Consider the following 18,708-nt stretch of genomic DNA (forward strand, 5'->3'; position numbering starts at 1 on the left):
GGCCAGGGAACACAGGTCCAGGCTGCCCCTAGAAAGACAGTCTGAAGTCCACTGCATCACTGGGGTGGGGGGTCCTGGGGGGCAGTTGAGGGATCACTGGGCTGGAATTCAAGCTCTGGGTCCTTCCTTGCTTTCTCATGACAGCAGCACCTCAGTTTTCTCATCTGTAATAAATGATAGCAAACATTTAGATGCTACTGGGCACTGTTCTGAGCACCTTGCTTACATTAACCCATTTGATTTCCTATCGCAGCTCTATATGGAAGACACTGTTTATCACCTTATTTCCAGTGGGGAAACTGAGGCAGGGGAAGGTTAAACATGTCCAAGGTGGCACCTCAGATACATAATACAGAGCTGGGATTCAAGGCCAGGGGCTGAGTATAAGAATGGATCTCTTCCCCATTACCCTATGCTTCCTCACCCATTAGATGAATAATTATGGTTCCTACCATCAGGGCTGGAAAGATTGGATAAAATAATGAAGCACTTTCATTCATTCTTTTAATCTTCCCCACTCTCGAATAGGACCTTGCCTTCAGGTGGCTTGTAACCACCCTGAGTCAGGGAACAACAGCCAGATGCTCCCTCATGCCAGGGAGGCCCCAGGAGAGGTGAGATGTGGAGGTAAAGGCAAAGGAGTCTGCCCCAGTGTGTGCCTCCTACTTTTCCATGCCCACCCCTGCACCTGTTCTGGGGCAGCCTCCCCAGTGGTCCGCAGGGCAGGGAACACTCACATGTGACTCCTGTTTTGGTTTTCCTAGCGGAGAAGAAGATGATGAATTCAGCCTCTGCAGCAGGAACCCAGCAGATCTACTCTCAAGGAAGCCCATTCCCTCCTGGACACTCGGGGAAAGCCTTCAGGTAGTAGATGTAGTGTGGAGGGGTGGGACTAGTCCTCCCCTCAGGAAAGCCCTGTGTCTCAAAGCTCAGCTTCGAGTGCTGCAAACATTGAGTTAGTGGCTCTTGTTCCACATCTCTGAGGCAAGCTGAGGATTATGGTGTCACTGGCTCAGCTCCATGAGCCCTCCATTAGTTGCCCTAGATGCTTGATGTTAGCTATTCATTCTCAGATGGGAAGGGTATCAGCTACTGTCAGCAGTGCCTCCCTGGTGGGGAGACAAGAGTGAGTTGATCCCTAGCCAAGATTCAGGTGGGGAAAAGCTGGGTCCAGACAGCTGACAAGGGACAAGGAAGCTGCCTCTTCCCTGGTTCCCAGAGGCCATGACCAAGTCCAGGGACAACAGAACACAACCCATCAAGTCTAGACCTCCCCTAAAGGAACACAACGGTAAAGCAGGGTGCCTGGCCTCCCTAAGATATGGTCCTTTGTGTCGAGACATCTTGTAGATCATTGAGGAAGCTCCAACATCATTACTGAAGGCAATACCTGACTCCAATTTCTGCTGAAGGAACAGGAGCATAAACTGGGGAGAGCAGGTCAGATGAAAAAACTGGTGGCTCTCAGAGATAGGGTCTCTCTCCTGCATACCAGACACCCCCAAGTTCACAAGATTCCATGCCCAGCAGGTAGCACAGCCTCTGATAAAGTTGGACAGAGCCTTAGCAGGGCTTCCAGGTATAGGCAGGAAGCTGGATTAGGCAGGTGACCTAATGCCCAGGAGGGAGGCCCTGCCAAGGAATAAGAACCTCACTTCCTTGCTGGTCTGAGGACAGACCTCCCAGAGGGGAATGGGTGACTCTGCAGCTGTGCCCTGGATTAACAGAGGTTGGAATGGCTCTAGCTGATCCCACTGGTGGACCTCACTGAAGAGTAGCTGCTCTGAGGCTCTGGGGAACTCTGGCAGCTACCCTGTGGTCTGGGGATGGTAGAACAAGAGGGCTCTGTTGAGCAGTAGTCAGACATCTCTCATTACTCAGTCTATCTACACACATGGACTGATGGCAGCCTGTACCAGCCCTGCCAGACCCCCACATTTATTTGCTTCTTGTCCCCCAAGCTGGACAAAGGGGAGCAGGGAAGAAGCATCAGCAGGAGGTAAGAAGAGGACAAGGAAGAGAAGGCCTGGCTGGCTCTTCAGCGTAGCCTGAAACAAAAGTGAAGTTCTGCCTCCTTTGGTGGAAACAGTGCAGAGGCACAGAGAATATGCTCAGCAAAGCCTAGAAGGCAGGGGTGACTGGGGGAGACTTCATGTGCAGGGAAGCCAATGTGAGGCTACAGAGTCTCAGAGTACCATGATAAGGAATTGGGACTTTATTGTTGATGGATTTTAGAAGAGTGATAAGATAAGGTAGCCTTGGAGGCAGTGTGGGTCAGAGTAAAGGAGTGAAGCCAAAGAGGGGTGGGTACTCAGGACAGACAGTTCAGCTCATCATTATTTAGTTGTCATAGAAATAAAAGATGCACTGATGAGAGTGACAGAGAAGAAGAGGCAGGCTTGTAGCTGGCTATGTGGGGAGGGGTCCAAGGAGCACCCCATGACCTGGGCAGAGTCCAGCATGGGAAGCAGCTGCTCAGTACCAGTCTGTGAAATGCATCTGTGAGGGCTAATGCCTGCAGAATGGGTAGAATTTCCTATCATTCTAAACAACCTAAGCTGTTTGAGGATGGAGAAGGTTATAGGATAAAGGATTCTAAATCCTCCACAGTCATTGGCAGCCTTAAACCCCCAGTAGAGAACCATTACTGACATCCCTAAGTATGTCTTCACCCAGAGTTCTTCTGCTATGTTCCCACAAACCTTGACCTGTCTGGGCCCAGGCAGGCAGCTCAGAGGCCCTGGGGAGGGCTGGACAGCACTTTACCCCAAGAAGCTCATCTCTTCTGGCCAGGGCATCTTTCCTAGGGCACTGAGGGCTTAGCAGGTAACAGAGAGACTTCTGTAAAGAACAGTGATCAGAAAATAGTCTGTAAAGTCATACATTCATCAGGAAGGAGATCAGGCAGGGAGCCCTTGTGTGAAATTAAGCTTTATGCAGGAGGCTGGAAATGGCATCTTCTTTTACATTAATAACTAAACTTGCTTTGTGATTTTTAAGAAGGACCAGCTAGCATAGAAAAAAAAAAATGGATGGCATTGGAGAAGATAATGCTAAGTGAAGTTAGCCAATCCCCCCCCCAAAAAAAAAAACAAATGCCGAATGTTTTCTCTGATATAAGGAGGCTGACTCATAGAGGGGTAGGGAGAGGGAGCATGGGAGGAATAGATGAATTCTAGATAGGGCAGAGGGGTGGGAGGGGAAGGGAGGGAGCAGGGGATTAGCAAGGATGGTGGAATGTGATAGACATCATTATCCAAAGTACATGTATGAAGCCACAAATTGATGTCAACATACTTTATATACAACCAGACATATGAAAAATTGTGCTATATATGTATAATAAGAATTGTAACGCATTCCACTGTCCTTTATTTTTTTAAATCAATAAAAAATAAATAAAATCAGAAAAAAAATAATATACTTAGTGAAATGGTACCCAATTTTATCAATTATCTATAACCTACCTCTTTTTAAATTCAGCTGAAAACCTGCATCTGCCAAGAGCCTTCTGGGACTGGGCCCAGCCACCCTACTCAAGTTTATTCTTAGGCATCCAAGGACCTTACTGTACACTGAGCTCATCCTTAGGAGGCAGGAGAAAAGGCCTGAAACAAAAGGCTTCTCCCAGCCTTTCTATCTTTTTCTATCAGATCTCACATGGGGGCTGATACCAAATACTTGCCCAGCCAGCCAGGAGAGCCAGGGGTGTTTCTGTCACCCAGAGTAGATACCAGTGGTAATGACAACCTTGGAAATGAGTGGAGATCCCAGGGTGATGCTGCCATCTTTTTGCTTTATCCTGACTGTAACAAATCCCATCTCAGAATACAAGTCTATCTTTAATGAACTTATCACATAATTGGCATAGCTGGGAAAAATCTCCTGGAAGAAGTACCTAGCAGTACAGACAGTATGTGCCTAGGAGTGGGGACAGTGTCTGAGACTGAACCTGCAAAAGGCATTCAAAGAGCACTGAGCACTGTCATGCACATAGCAGGTACCTAATAAAGACCTACTGAGTTAAACTGAAGGCAGAAGAGGTAAACAAACAGCCAGGCACTTGCAGAAGCAGGATTGAGTCCCATCCAGCAGCTTTCCATTGATGGGCTTGTTTTTTTGCCTGAAACTAAGTGACAGCCTGAAGCCTATTTCCTGAGTCCTTAAACCTTCCAGCGACCCCAAAGGGACAAATTAACCAAAGCACAAAGAGCATGTTAGCACTGAGACTGACTTGTATTCTGAGATACTTTCTCTTCTTGGGAATCATATCATCTGTTGAAAGCAGTAAATGCATAGAAGGGATGAGCAGAGGAGAGAGATGCAGGATCCTGTGGGAGGAGGAGAAGGCTGAGAATACAATTTAGACATAGCAGGTCTGCTCAGGGAGTTCCAGAGGAAGCTATTCCTAGTGTCACTGGAAGGTGAGCATAGGAAGGGCCAGCATGGCAAGGTGGGCACACAGGCTCATGCAAAATAGGGCAGTCCCTCAGGGTAAACACATTCTCTTCTTTTCTAGCTCTTCAGTGGTTCATGTACCTGGAGTAAATGATATTCAGTCCTCCTCCTCAACGGGCCAGAACATGTCCCAGATTTCCCGGCAGCTAAACCAGAGTCAGGTGGCATGGACAGGGAGTCGTCCACCCTTTCCGGGACAGGTATGTGCATCTGTAAAGGCATTGTCTCAGGTGTCCATTGTGGCAGACCACCCACCATGTGCTTCCTGTGAATCCCAGTTGTGAGGATGGGTGGTACTCTCAGATGGATCCAACTACCCTGCAGTGTTTAGCTACTCAGGAGCACCCGCCCTCATCAGGGCACTTTGAAAGCTAGGTTCCCAAACCCTTTCAAAGGCTGTCTGATCCAGCAGCCTTTCTCCTTACAGTCTTGCCCTGAGGGAATCAGGCAGGAACAGGTCAGGCACTCATCAAGAATGAGCCTCTCAAAAAAATAAAAATTAAAAAAAAAATAAAGAGCTTCTCATCGCTCTGGATCTCTGTTGGGTCCTGCATCAGGAAGACCCGTAAACACAACAGGTGCTATGCCTGGCTCCCTAGCAGTCACTGCAAGAATGGATATTGAATGGGCAAGCAAGCTCTTGGTATCCACAATGCTAAGACCCCCTCAAGCAGAAGTGAGAGGACCCTGATCATTGTAGCCTGGGGGGTACAATGAGTCTGACATCAATCAGACTCTCCTCAGAGATCTCACATGGGGGCTGATACCAAACACTTGGCCCAGCCAGCCAGGGGTGTTTCTGTCACCCAGAGCAGATGCCAGTGGCAATGACAACCTGGGCAATGGGTGGAGGTCCTGGGGTGATACTGCCATCTTTTTGCTTTGTCCTGACTGTAGCAAATCCCATCTCAGTCCAGCAAGACCCAGTCATCTCCCTTCGGGATTGGAACAAGCCACACCTACCCGGCAGACCCCTCTTCCTACAGTCCTCTCTCCAGTCCAGCTACCTCCTCACCCAGCGGGAATGCCTACTCCAGTCTTGCCAACAGGACTCCAGGGTTCGGTAGGTGGGGAATGAGGGAAAGAATTCCTAGCAGAGTCAGCAGAAATGCTTTCTGAACATACTGAATTTGAATAGCTGGGCCCAAGTTCCCAGAATACTTGGGACAAGGTCCAGAGGTCTCCAAGTGCTTTCCTCTCTCAGGCTGTAAAGAGGAGGCCCAGGGTGCTCCTGAGACACCTGGTGCTTAGACCTTGACTTTAAGATTTGACTTTAAGACTTGATAAAGTTCCTATGCACTCATGCTATCTAATGCTGTTTTGATCCTTTATGGCCCCTGGCAAGGACTTTCAGGTCCACCAAGTCTTATTTCAAAAGACTAGAGAATATGGGGATCATCAATTATGTCAGTAACACTGTAAAGTTCTCCCTATTTTTACTATCATGAAAAGAATCCTGACTCATTAGAAGACCATCTTTATCAGCTTTGTTCACAAAGAGTTCTGGGACCTACTGTCTCAGGAGCCCTGCCTGTTTTTCACTCTGTATATTGACAAAGCCCTGGGGCCTCTCTCACCACTGGGACTCCATTTCACCAGAGGGTTCTGGTAAGAAGCCCAAGCTGCTACTACCTCATCACAGTGCTGTCAATGCATGACATTGAACAATAAGGTGCGCAGGGCTTTTCTCTGCAGAGCACATCATTCTCAGATGAACATGAAGCTCAGCCCAAACATTCAGATTTCCATTTGTCAAATCACAGGCTTCTCTTTAAGCAGCCTTAGGAAAAATGCTATGCAGAGACCCTGGTCATAATATAAAGTTGCCACCTACTCCCCATTCCCTTTACCTCCTGCCCCTCTCAGCCTATGGTCCTGGGAACTGCATCTATTGACCCCTGCCTGTTGTCTCCCTGGAATCAACTGTCCCTCCAACATCAGTCCCATTTACTTTAGCATGTTCACATTCTCAACCGTTGTGTGTTATTAAATGGCACTAGGTTTAGAAGCACAGTGTCTCTTCAGGAAGGAGCAACCTCTGCCAGGTGCATTCAGGTTAGCAGCCCTTAGCTTAGTACCCATTCTAAGGTAGAGGTCTCTAGTAGCCAGGACAGTACCCACCTCCCCTGCTGTAACATGCGAAAACATCCTGTACAGCGGAGTCTGTGGAGAGATCCCTTTGCCCCCTCCTAAAGGTGGGCCTTTGCAGACTCAAAGCACGATAGGTATCTAGACATTCCTGGAAGCAAGAGGGACCTTCTACTCTGACTTATTCTGATTTATACCTTTGTGAGCGCCAGGCCCTGTATGTCCTACATGGCCCTGGCAGCTACCGAATAGAAGGGTTGGCCACTGTGTCTCATAATGTTAGGAGAGTCTCCAGAGGAGACTGAGCATCCATCCCTGGGAATGCCTTAGAGCATCTCATTGTGACCATAACAAGATAGGTGGAAAGGCCACTTCCCTGCTCCAGTAGTCCATGCCTTTAGCTCTGTGCATCTGTCCAGTATCCACCAAGCAACCACCGGGGCCAGAAGTGTAAATGGAAATGAGACACAGGAAAGACAAAGCCCTACGTAGACATCACTGCCCACCTCTAATGCCAAGAATAGGATCATACATGGGACTTTAGACCCAGCAGCCATTTCTACAGCAGCCTCAGTGCTGTCTCACTCTCGAATGGTAATGATTATGACAGCAGGTAATCATTATTGGATGGTTACTATAAGCCAGACAGTAAAGGCTATATTAGACATTTTATACATTTGAATTCTTTTAATGCTCACAGTAGCCCTAAGAGAAAAATATCTTTGTTATTCCCATTTCACAGAAAAGTACACTGAGGTACAAGGCTGATAAGGCTCAAGGCTATACCGAGGTATTTGGGAAGCCAGGGTCAAAGACTGTGCTCCCACCCACTGCTTGGTGCTTCCCATCCCCTTCTCGTCCATCCATCAGGAGATTGAGAACTAAGGAGGAACTAGGTGCCCTAGGAGATACCCCATGATTTGTATTCATGAGAAAGGAGCTGGAACCCTTTCAGTGAGGACGTGAGAGACTAAAACAGAGACATGAAGGACTGAGAAGCTTCACATGGCCTGACCATGGCTACATTACATGTAACTTGGACAGAAACAGAATGTGAGACTCCTGCCAACCGTGGGGTCAGCTTCTGCTCCACAGGGCAGTGGAGGCACATTGGTCAAGGTCAGAGGAAAGAGGGTGTATGATTAGGAACAGAGCCTATTGGTTGTTTACTCACACCCTCAGAGGTTGTTCTGAGGGCACAGTGGGGGGATTTAGGGAGCAGAGCAGACAGAAGGGTGGATAGAGAGGGAACAGAGCAGTCTCCATTAATAGTCAGTTTCATTAGGTATTAAATAAACATAAACAGCTAAAACAACAAGAGTGCTTACATTTGCAATGGACACGGTGCGCTAGCCCTGCACATGCATGGCACTGAGTGCATGCATCAGACAGCTGCGGCCTAGGGGCCTCTGGTAGGCATCAATGGGACCCCAAGCATGGTAGCACCCAGGCAACATGGCCTCAGCTAGTTACTTTCAATCAGATGCCAGAATCCAGAGAGATAGCATAGTCGATCCTGTCCCTCCTCACAATGGGCAGGAGCAGACGGGTTTGAAATACCTGCTGAGCAGACACTGAACATCACCTGCCACAGCCCAGGTGGCTGACATCAAGGGGCAACCATGTAACATGTCACTTTTGAACAGTGCTTCAGTAGTGCTGAGCTCCTCAGGAAACTTTACAGATTGAATTAATACATTGAATGGGAAAAGTGCCCTGCCTGAGTTTTGTCTTTCTGTGAACCATGTGGGTTTTGTTCCACGAGCTTTCAGGCCTCAATCCAAAGCAATTCTTCCATTTCTGGTCTATCAAGTTATCTGAAGCTGTACACTGTCACATTTGTGTTTCCACACTTAGCTTCACTTTCATTTTGGCTTAGGTTACAGCAAAACCTTGTCATATGAAATGCAGCTTCCAGAAGTAGAAATAGGAAGCCACTCAACTCAATGATGTAAGTGCTGACATATCCAGGCACTTGTCTCCTTAGCCATCATGGTATGGGGTGTATAGCAGCCCGGCCTAATCAGGAGACCAGTGATTTGAACAGGGAAAATTTAAAGATTTTTTTTAATTAATAAAAAATGGTAAACAAGGAGTCTGAGGAATATGGTAGTAGCTCAGGTGGGCAGCAGCTTCTACCTTTGAGGCCAAGGGTAAGTAGACAAGAAAGGGACAAGAGTTGAGAGCTGAGTGCAGTTGTGGAGTCCTATTTGCAGGCTGAGACAGGAAGATCACAACCAGCAACTTGGGAGGATCACAAGTTCAAGGCCAGTGTGGGCAATTTAGCAAGACCTTGCCTCAAAATAAAATTCAAAAAGACTGGGTATGCAAGAACTCAGAAAAGGAGACTCCACTCCACAAAGCCTGAGATTCAGCCTGGGAAAGGTATATCTTTCACAGTGACTCACAGCTGGTAAATTTGCCAGAAGCAGCCTGCCATCTGGCTGAGAAACTCACTAGGGGGTAGTGATAGACCAAGACTAAACTGCAGAAATCTCCCACCAGGTGGCCAGAAGTTGCACCCACAGGTGAAAGGAGACACAGGCAGGTGATCACAGGAAGCAGCCCTGGGTGTGGTAGAGCCACTCATCCTCTGCATTCTGCTTGCTACTAGACACCTAGGAGGAAACCCCACCTGAAACCAGAAGAGAAACACTTCTGCTTTTCATGCTCATCTCTCCAGCACCCTCGATTGATGAAACCTAACACTGTGCCAGCCAGTGCAGGAGAAAAGTTCACAGGGCCCAGTTCTGGTGTGACAACGCAGGGCAAGGAAGGGTAGACTTAGAACCAAGAGTAAGAAATTGGTAACTAACACATGTACTCAAGATCAGAATCCCCAAATTGGTCAGTTTCTGTCTCAGCTATGACAGGCATCTGCTCATTGATATAATGTTTCTTGGAGAAATGCAGGGAGCCGGGCACACAGGTTGCTCAAAAGGAAGTGGCTCACATTTGCTGCAGCATGGTCAAGTGTGGCATATGTGTGGCCCACATTACATTATTTTCTTAGCAGCATGCTTTCAGATAAAATGGCATGGCAAGCACAAGCATTGCCTCCCTGTTCAGCATCTGCTTTTCAGTTTAGGTGAAGTTGAGGTAACTAAAGAAATTCACTCATGCATGATCAAATCGGGTCATAACACATGATACTAACAACCCAAAGATGGACCTCTTGCAAAGCATAAGAAACACATCCCTGATGTTACCCTTCCTTAAAAGATCCATGACCATCTAACCTGCCCCACTCAGCCCAGATTTACTTTAGAGAGGGGAATGTAGTGAATTTTTCATTACAAAAATGTAATTTCTCAGAAAGAAATAGGATACATATTTACAGAGTGGAGCAGAGGAAGATAAACTCATTGAATTTCAGTAGTCTGAAATGTTTATAAACACCTGCCCCTACCTACTCCCCAGATCTTGATCCTGGCCCCAAACTCAGCCCTGTACATTTTCACTAGCAAATTTTAAAGGATTGTAGACCTCCCTGGTCCTATTAGTCTTGAAAAGGTGAGTTTCTAGCCAGAAAATTCAGAAAGTTTTTGGTCCTTGCTAAGATGCCTAGAAGGCATTTGTAAGATAAGCTACCCCTCTGGTGATCTTTGTTAGCTTTATCCAGCAGGATTTCTCAGCCTCCACACTATTGACATTTAGCACTAGATAATTATTCCTTGGTGGGGGGGGGGGTGCTGTTTGTATATTATAGGATATTTAACAGTGTCCCCAGACTCTACCTACTAGCATTCTTCTGTTTATGATCATAAGAAATGTCTCTGAACAATGTCAGATGTCTCCTGGTGGTTTGCAAAATCATCCTTGGTTGAGAACCATGAGCTAAATAGGACCAGATAGAACCTCTGAACAGGATCTCAAATCAGGTTTGAAATGCTGCAAAGCACCTTTCCAAATCACCTGAATCTTACAGGGAAAAGGAAGTTGTCATCTCTGCCCCTATAGCCTAGGAATCTAAAAGTTCCTCAAGATCTGACCTGTGGTCTGCAAGCCCACCTGGCTGTCCCAGGGGTTGCAGCAATAATGACCCATGTAGGCACCAAGCCTGGCAATGGCCCACACATCTAGCTAGGGCAAAGCAGCCTGGCCTGCCTTAGGAAGCCAACAGACCAGAAGAAACACATGGCTGGAGCCCAGCTTATGGTTTGTAACTACATATGGCTTTCAAAATAATAATGTAACACCAGGATGTTGGGAACCAACAGGTTTTTGTCTAGAAAGATGCATGTACATTTTGGGTGCAGGCCATTTGTAGCCCCTGCTGACTATCTACTTGCACTACAGTGGTCATGCTGTTGGTCATGCTTAGGCTAAAATCCCACAGTGCTATCATCCGGGAGGGTCACAGTGAAGTTCATGCTCATAATCTAGTCAGAGAGATCACTGATCCAACGTAGGGAGGGAAAAGTAAACACTTCCAGTAGCAGAACTTTTCAGTATCCCTTAATTGTCCTGTCTCATGGCTGGTGGGCTCATCCTTCAAGTCACTGCTTTGAGGTCATCTCCTCCAGGAATACCCAAGGCTGAGTGCTTTTCTGCTTTCGTGCCCTCCACAGCTGCCAGTGAATCCCTTAGAAGAACTTTCAACCATGCTGACTGTTTAGTTCCTTATCCATTGTTCTCAGTGGACTGTCCAGTGTCTGTCACCCATCTTGCCATATGGGGTATCATATCCAGTACATACTAGCCTTTCATTTTAAATACTTTCTTTACAAATAATACATAGACTTCTGTATCAGAAAGGTCTAGGTTCAAACCCTGGGTCTGGCTTTCATATGCTAAATAAGTTGGGCCAATTTCTTGACATCTTTGAGCTTCATTTTCCTTATCTGAAAATGTGGATAATGAACACATTTTTATATCCAGAAATGAATCAAAATAAAGTACGTAAAATATGTAGCATCATGCATTGGTCACAAATAGTTCTCAAAAAATACTAAGTCCCTTCCATTCTTCTTAACTATTTTATATATTTTTGCCACGATATTTTGCATTTCAAAGGCAATTCAGTTTATGGATTCTTTCTTATTGCAAACATTTAAGAAGAGCACCTCCCTTGGCAAAAATTTAAGAATTTTTATTCTGAAATCTTTTATCTGTAAATAATAGAATCAAATACCCCCAGATATGAATAGAGAGCTACTCTGTTCTACCCTGCACTGTCCCTGACTGTCGCTGAGGTAGGGCTGATAAGAGAAAGTGGAACTGTTTCATTTACAAGTCAGCTATACCCAGGAAGCCTTGAATGCACAGAAATAAATGTTCATGGGTTATCCATGTTCATCTTACTCCCCTGTTCACTCCTCCCTCCCTCCTGTCTTTCTTCCTTTACTTCTCTTCTTCCTTCGTTTCTTCCTTCTTTCCTTTATTCTTCCTCTTAGCAAACACTCATTGAAGCCTCCAGTATTCCAAGCAGTTTTCTCAGTAAAGCCTGGGGTAAACATAAATAAGATCCTTGGCCTTAATTTACTCCAGTTTAGGGTAAGTTAATATGGTATAATGAGCATTGTCATGAGAAATGATGAGCACCAGAGGTAAGCAAAGAAGAGACAGTGACTGAGGAAGTCAGTACCATGGGGCCACATGTGATTAGGGCTTTGAGCATAAGTAGAATCCTCTAGGCACATGACAGAGCACGGGTCCAGTAGCATAGAGAAATAACTGCATGTGATATTGGGGGGCAGGTGTCCAGGGGTTGTCATGTGACCAGGGGAAGAGGTGGGGTTACAGAGGCAAGAAGTGGAAGATAAGGCTGGAACGATAGAAGCCACATTACAAAAGACCTGAGATTGTGTGCTAGACCTCACAGATGGTGGTCAACCATCCAGCATTTTGTAAGCAGTAGACTCTGCTTTGGGTCAGCACCAGGGGATGTATGGATCTGGGGGGACTGGGTGCAGGTGTAGCTTCAGAGCATTGTGTGGCAGTGTGATGGGGAGAAAGGAGGTAGGAGTTGAGAGTTAGGGGTTTTTTTTTTGTTTTTTTTTTTTGGTGGGTGGGAACTTGATAGAACCTCATGATTGGACAAGAGGTGTTGAGAGAGAGGAGACAGTGACAGTCCTGGTCTCCTGCTCTAGGCTATGTGAGGAGAAGAAATGATCACTTGAGGCAGGAAGAATTGAAATTGTCTTTCTACTATTCAGCCGTATGGCCCAGGCACAGAAAATGGATCCAAAGCTCAGGAGAAAAACCAGAATGGTAAATACCACCAGAAACCTGATTTGGTCTTCCCTAGCTCCTCTCACTCCCATCCTTGGTGCAGCCATTTAAGTTGGCAATTCACAAGTCTAGGCACCTCCTTCTCCATCCTATCCTCAGATTCATCCACTTCTTCCCAGCCTGCTCATGTTCCATAGCTCAAGCAACTATCCTCTCTTGCAAGGATTAGTATAGCAGACTCCTCCTCACTGGTTTTCTTTTCTCTCCTCTTGTCTGCTCTATTCCTTTTTTTAACTTCTTTTTCCGTCATATTGTCCATTCACCCACTGATACAGTGACCTTCCTGAATTTACAGATCTATGTGTGCTGGGCCCACACTTTAAAATTTTCGGTAGTTCTCTGTTACCCTCAAAAAATTGGTCACACTGGTGGTTACACCTGACGCTGGCTCGCCCTGCAACCTCATCTCTTATCTCCTGCCTAGTTCCATGTTCTCATCCATCCTGAGCTACCTGTGGAAACCTGGATGGCGTCATCCTCTTTCACTCTTAGGCGTTTAAACCGACTGATCCTTGTGTCTGGAATTCTTTACAAGGCCTACACCCGGTTAGCTAGTCATTTCTGAGATCTCTGCAAAGCCTTTTCTCTTCGCCATGACTAAGTTAGGTACCCTCTGAGGGTTCTTATCCTTTTTCTGGAAACCCTTTAATAGCAACTCTCCTCTGTAGAACTTGTGCTCACTCCTCTCCCAACCATGCTGGAAGCTGCTCAAGATAGAAGTATTCTTGTTCTCCAGTGTGTACAGTGTCACACGGAACCTGTATCATCATAGGTGCTCATGAAACATTTGCCACATGATAAGTGAAAGGTCAGTTCATGGAATAGAAAAGGTTCCTCCCAGCTTTCCTGCTGATGGGAAAGAAGGAACCCCATAAGGGATAGTAGAACTAACATCAAGAGCAGTCATGGAAGTCAACAAAATATTACCAAAATGAGTAGCATTATGTTGAATATTTGAGAACGATTGAGAAGAATAAGAACTCTGAATGCCTATTAGATTGGTTGTGGCAATGCATAATGGTATAGTGAGTGACCAGGGCTCAGCAAGATAGACACACAGCTGTCAGGAAGGGTTGTAGATATTGAATCATGATGGGTAGTGTTCAATAGGAGACCTCGTTGGAGCAGCATCCCAGAGCAGACCTGCAGGCAGTTATTTCCTTCAACACCCAAGGACATTCCACAGCCTGCCTGGTGCATCCCACAGCAGAGGTGGCCACTGTGTTCATCCATCCTCCCACCAAGCAATGGTAGACCAGATTGTGTCTTCCCTCTGAGGCTCTAGAATGGGACTCCTGACTGTCAAGTGGGAATCCTAGCTGCTCATTTAATTTGGCACAGTTGTGAACCAGGCCTGCTTTCTACCCACAGCCAATTCTAGACTTTTTTTTTTTTTTTTTAAGTACTGTGAATTGAACCCAGGGATGCTGTGCTACTGAGCTACATCCCAGCACTTCTTATTTTATATATTGAGACAGGGTCTTGCTTTGTTTCCCAAACTGGCCTTGAAATTGCAATTCAACAGCAAATTATTACTTTTAGAGTTCCTTCTGGTCCTTGAGTTCAGTTTGGGAGTCTCGGGAAAAGACATTTCAGATTGTCAGATGCCCTCTATACACAGTAGACTCCATTCCCTCTAATGCTGAGCCAACCGTTCTCATCATGCACAATTTGAAAACCTCCAGTGGTTAAGGTGTTAAAGGGAGCTTACAAGGGCTTTAATAGCCCTTTACATCTCAGGCAGTAAGTACAGAGATGTAGAGAGGAAGAGAGAGAGAGATTCTTCTCTCTGGATCTCACCTCAGATTAGCCAGGCACCCCTGGCCTGCTAAGGATGGGTAGGTGAGGTTTGTTGACAGTCAGGATGGCCATTGGAAAGAGCAAGATGGGGCAAAATAGAACTGGGCACAGTGACATACACCTATAATCCCAGAGATTTGGGAAGCCAAGGCAGGAGGATTACAAGTTCAAGACTGGACAACTTACTGAGAACCTGTCTCATAAAATAAAAAGGACTGAGGGCATGGCTCAGTGATAACATGGCCCTAGGTTCAGTCCCCAGTACCAAAAAGAAAAATAATAATAATAATGAGCTCAGTTCAGAGCTTGACAAAGCACCACTGTCTCCACAATGCACAATGTTACTGAATAATTTGACACTGATGGTGGCAAGGGGGGGTTCCTAAGGTTTGAGATCTGCCTCCAGATAACTTTTTTAAATGGCACTCTTTTCAGGCTGGGGTTGTAACTTAGTGATGGAACATTTGCCTAGCATGTGTGGGACCCAAGGAAGGAAGGGAGGAAGGGGAGAAAAGTGTAATTTTTCTTAAGAATTCTCTTTGGGTAGGCGGGGTAGTTGAGCTCAGTAGTTGAGCGCTTGCCTCGTATGCATGAGGCATGGATTCAATCCTCAGCACCACATAAATAAATAAATAAATAAATAAATAAATAAATCAAAGATATTGTGTTCATCTACAACTGAAAAAAAAAATGGGGGAGCTGGGGATATAGCTAAGTTGGTAGAGTGCTTGCCTTGCATGCACAAGGCCCTGGTTTTGATCCCTAGCACATTAAAAAAAAAAAAAAAAAAAAAACAGAATTCTCTTTGGTTGAATCTTTAAAATGATTTAGAGAAATTTCTGCTTATTTTCAGTTTTCCTGTTGAGTATTTTTAGTAAACTGTAGCAGGAAGCAAAATGGCTTTCATTTATAAAGTAATTTGCTGATTCCACAGAGGAGCTTTATCTTCCCATCTGAGCAGTGCCCAAATTCCTTCCTTCTTAAACAAACTAAGAAATATTAAGATGCTGAGGAATACTTGACAGAGAGCCACAGAGAATGGGACGGGGTGGCTCTGCCCTGCAGCAGGACCAGTGGTACAGCTTGGTGAATGTGAAGACAGCTGTGAGGTGAGCCTTTTCCCTAGCAGGCCAGGTGAGAGAGCAGCCCATGAACAGAAGGGAGTCCAGGAATCTAGAAGGCTGCATCTGCCTTCACATGCTAGGGAGAGGGACTCTCCAGCCCATGCTGCTGGTCCCAAATGTGGCTGGAATCCAGATGAGCAGCTTCATGAGCAGCCACAACAGAGCAAAGGGCTCCAAGGCTTGGAGCACCCAGTCACCTGGGAGGTGCTTTCCATGGAGAACCCCCCCCCCCCCGCAGCAGCCAAGCCTCTGCACCATTCTGCAGAGGCCCCATGCCTTTCACCCATTTATCTTGTTGTCTATCAGTCAGAGGAAGAAAGACAGGAGAACAAACGTGTTCCTAGGAAGGAGGGGGCCCTTGGAGCTGGAGTGGTTCTTAAGTCTCATGAAACCAGGGATGACTTTTAAAGAAGTGTCCTGTACATCGGCTCTTTCAGCTGAGAGTGGACAAAGTAGCGGGCAGTTCCAGGGGAGGCCCTCAGAAGTCTGGTCACAGTGGCAGAGCCAGCACCACGGCCAGCAGAGCGGTGAGCAGCACTCCCACCAGCAGCCCGGTCAGACTGAAGTGTTCCAGGTAAATCGAGCGAGCACCGCCTTCTCGTAGGTACCGGCGCCTTCTCTCTGCTTCCTTTCCCCCTTGGTCTCTGCCGCACCACCGCCCACCCGCTAGCCAGTGTGAGTTCTGGCCTGGCCTGGGGTTAGAAGGGGGTCCAGGAGTAGAAGGTCCCATCCTGTCCAACCAGAAACTGTGATGCACTCAGGGAGGGGAAGGGGCCTTTGAGCTGAGGCACACAAAAGAGGAGGCTACAATTAGAGATTCCTCCCTGCCCCAGCTCAGAGCTGCCCAAGAGAGGTGCATAGAGTAGAAGGCTAATGAGGGTTGGCCCTAGTGCTGGGTCCATTTCTCCCCTGCGAGCTTTCTTTACCTTTGGCTGTCCTGCCTGCTCCTCACCAGCCTATACCCAGGACAGGAGGACATCCCTCTCCAGGACCTTGCCCCAGTGCCAGGCTGGCCCTGGTTCAGTTCTCCTCTTGGTTAGGCTAAGGGTGCTGCCCACTGGTTAGAGGTACCTGAGATCCTTTCAGTTCCCTACTACCAGTTCTCTGGGCTCCGCTTTCAGCCAGAATAGTTTTCATGGGAGGTTCTGAGTGCATTGCTTCCCCCTTCACCTGCAGTGAGGTCCATCCCACCAGATCCTTGCAACCAGAACCCAGGCATCTCCAGTGGGGTCATAGAGCCCTGTCCTGTCCTGGCTGCAAAGCAGGGCTAGGTGCAGGAACCATAGCATGGGAGGCTATGCTCAAGAGTCAATGCTCCATTTACTTCACCCTCATCCCAAGCTTCTTTCCCACCAGGTCAAGAAGTACCCTCACAGACACAGATCTAGAGCCCAGGTATTGATGAGGTTTCCACAGAGGCAGCATACTATTCAGTGTGCAGAGGAGTGCCTAGTCCAACCCTTCCCTTGTGTCCCCTTATCTACCACGACAGCCCTTCTTCCTCAATGAGGACTGTGGATTTCTAGGAGATAGGCAAAGTATGCCTTGTTTCCCAAACTTATTTGTCCACAGAATTCTTTTCTCATGCAGCACTATGTGAGCTGGGAACTTAACAACACAACAGGACATATCCCATAAGGAATTGAGATGTTGCTACTCCTGTATTCTAAATGGGTAGTCTGAGGTCCAGAAGACTTGTTTAAGCTGAAGTCTGCTACACACGGTGAATACAGGCTGCAGATCTCTCCACTCACTCTTAAGCTGCATAGCGTTTGTCACATTTCGACCATCTGTACTTTGCTTGGTGCCAGGCTGGGTTGTCCCCACCAGTTGGGGCTCATGCCCACCCTGTGTCCCTGGCTCCATGTTACATGTATAAAAGTTGAGCCCTACTGCTGTTTACCAGCTAGCATGGCAGCTTCCTGGGGAGGACAGTTTCCTAGGGTCTCAGACATTTGAGTATCCCTGCAGAGCATCCCTTGGAAGGTTGGGGAATACTCCTGAGCTGTCCATTAGAGAGACAGCTGTGAGGGTGAGTGGCAGGCTGGGCTCCTGGGACGTACACAGTCCACGGGCAAAGAACCTGACTGCCCCATGGCTTTCTTCTCTTCTCTTCTCTTCTGCAGGACATGCTGCCAATGCCAGGAGATCCCACCCAGGGGACTGGCAACTATAATATCGAAGACTTTGCTGACCTGGGCATGTTCCCACCATTTTCTGAGTAACTGTGGGCAGAGCGAGGCTCCCACTGTAGAGTGCTACCCACGCCGTGACACCAATGCCCATGTGAATGGGACCCCCCTAGCCTGGCTTGCCCTGATGCAGGACCCCCCACCAAAAGCACCCCACCCCCACATACCCTAGGCACAGCATCACTCAGCTCTAATCCACAGCCATGGCTTCTTGGCCACGGACCAGGGGCCCTGCTTTTGATGTTTGGGAACCCATTGTATTTATTGTATTTTTTCTGTGTGTGCTTGGAAAGTGAGCCTATTGGGTCCTTAAATTCAGTTGTGAATAGTCTCTTAATAGATAATTTACACACATAAAAAGTTCAGTCAATGCCTAGAGCGACTAGCACACCATCACACCTGCTGGGGGTGCTGAATCACATTATGTCTTGCTTTTCACTACTGCTGCCTGGGTGGGACTTGGGGGGTGGGGGGTTGGAAGAAGAGGCCAGCAGGATGCAGAGCCTTTGTTCCATGCACTGGAGCCAAGTGGCACAAGGATGCAGAGGTGGATGCCCTTCAGCTCTGCTAATCTGTCTATGTGCCCATTGTGCTGTGGGACATATTTACTTTGTGCAGTGAGACATGAACTTTCTGTCCTAATGAATGTGCCGTGCCTCGTGTCCGTCATGTGTGGCCAGGGTGAGTGTATAGAATCCAAAGTCTGTAGTAAGCATGAGAACTGAAGTGAGTGGCCCCCGTCCCCAAGTTCAGGAGCATCCTGATGGGAAGATGATCATCCTGGGGCCCAGGAGCTGGCCTGACCAGCAGGA

At 47.2% G+C, this 18,708-nt stretch overlaps 1 protein-coding gene across 3 annotated transcripts in view; it reads left to right on the plus strand.

Moving 5' to 3' along the window:
• The window catches only part of Arnt2 (aryl hydrocarbon receptor nuclear translocator 2), a 120,493-nt gene extending 102,564 nt beyond the window's left edge, over positions 1–17,929 (plus strand). For 2 of the 3 annotated variants that reach the window (XM_076848744.2, XM_076848745.2), the window contains exons 14-18: positions 765–864; positions 4,520–4,658; positions 5,371–5,521; positions 16,142–16,278; positions 17,831–17,929. In XM_076848744.2, the coding sequence (XP_076704859.1) occupies positions 765–864; positions 4,520–4,658; positions 5,371–5,521; positions 16,142–16,278; positions 17,831–17,929 (626 nt within the window). Of the gene's footprint in view, positions 1–764; positions 865–4,519; positions 4,659–5,355; positions 5,522–16,141; positions 16,279–17,830 lie in introns of all 3 variants that reach the window. The other variant, XM_076848743.2, reaches the window with a different exon arrangement.
• The last annotated feature ends 779 nt before the right edge of the window (positions 17,930–18,708 follow it).

This window comes from Callospermophilus lateralis, chromosome 3, assembly GCF_048772815.1.
Source record: "Callospermophilus lateralis isolate mCalLat2 chromosome 3, mCalLat2.hap1, whole genome shotgun sequence".
Classification (NCBI taxonomy): domain Eukaryota; kingdom Metazoa; phylum Chordata; class Mammalia; order Rodentia; family Sciuridae; genus Callospermophilus; species Callospermophilus lateralis.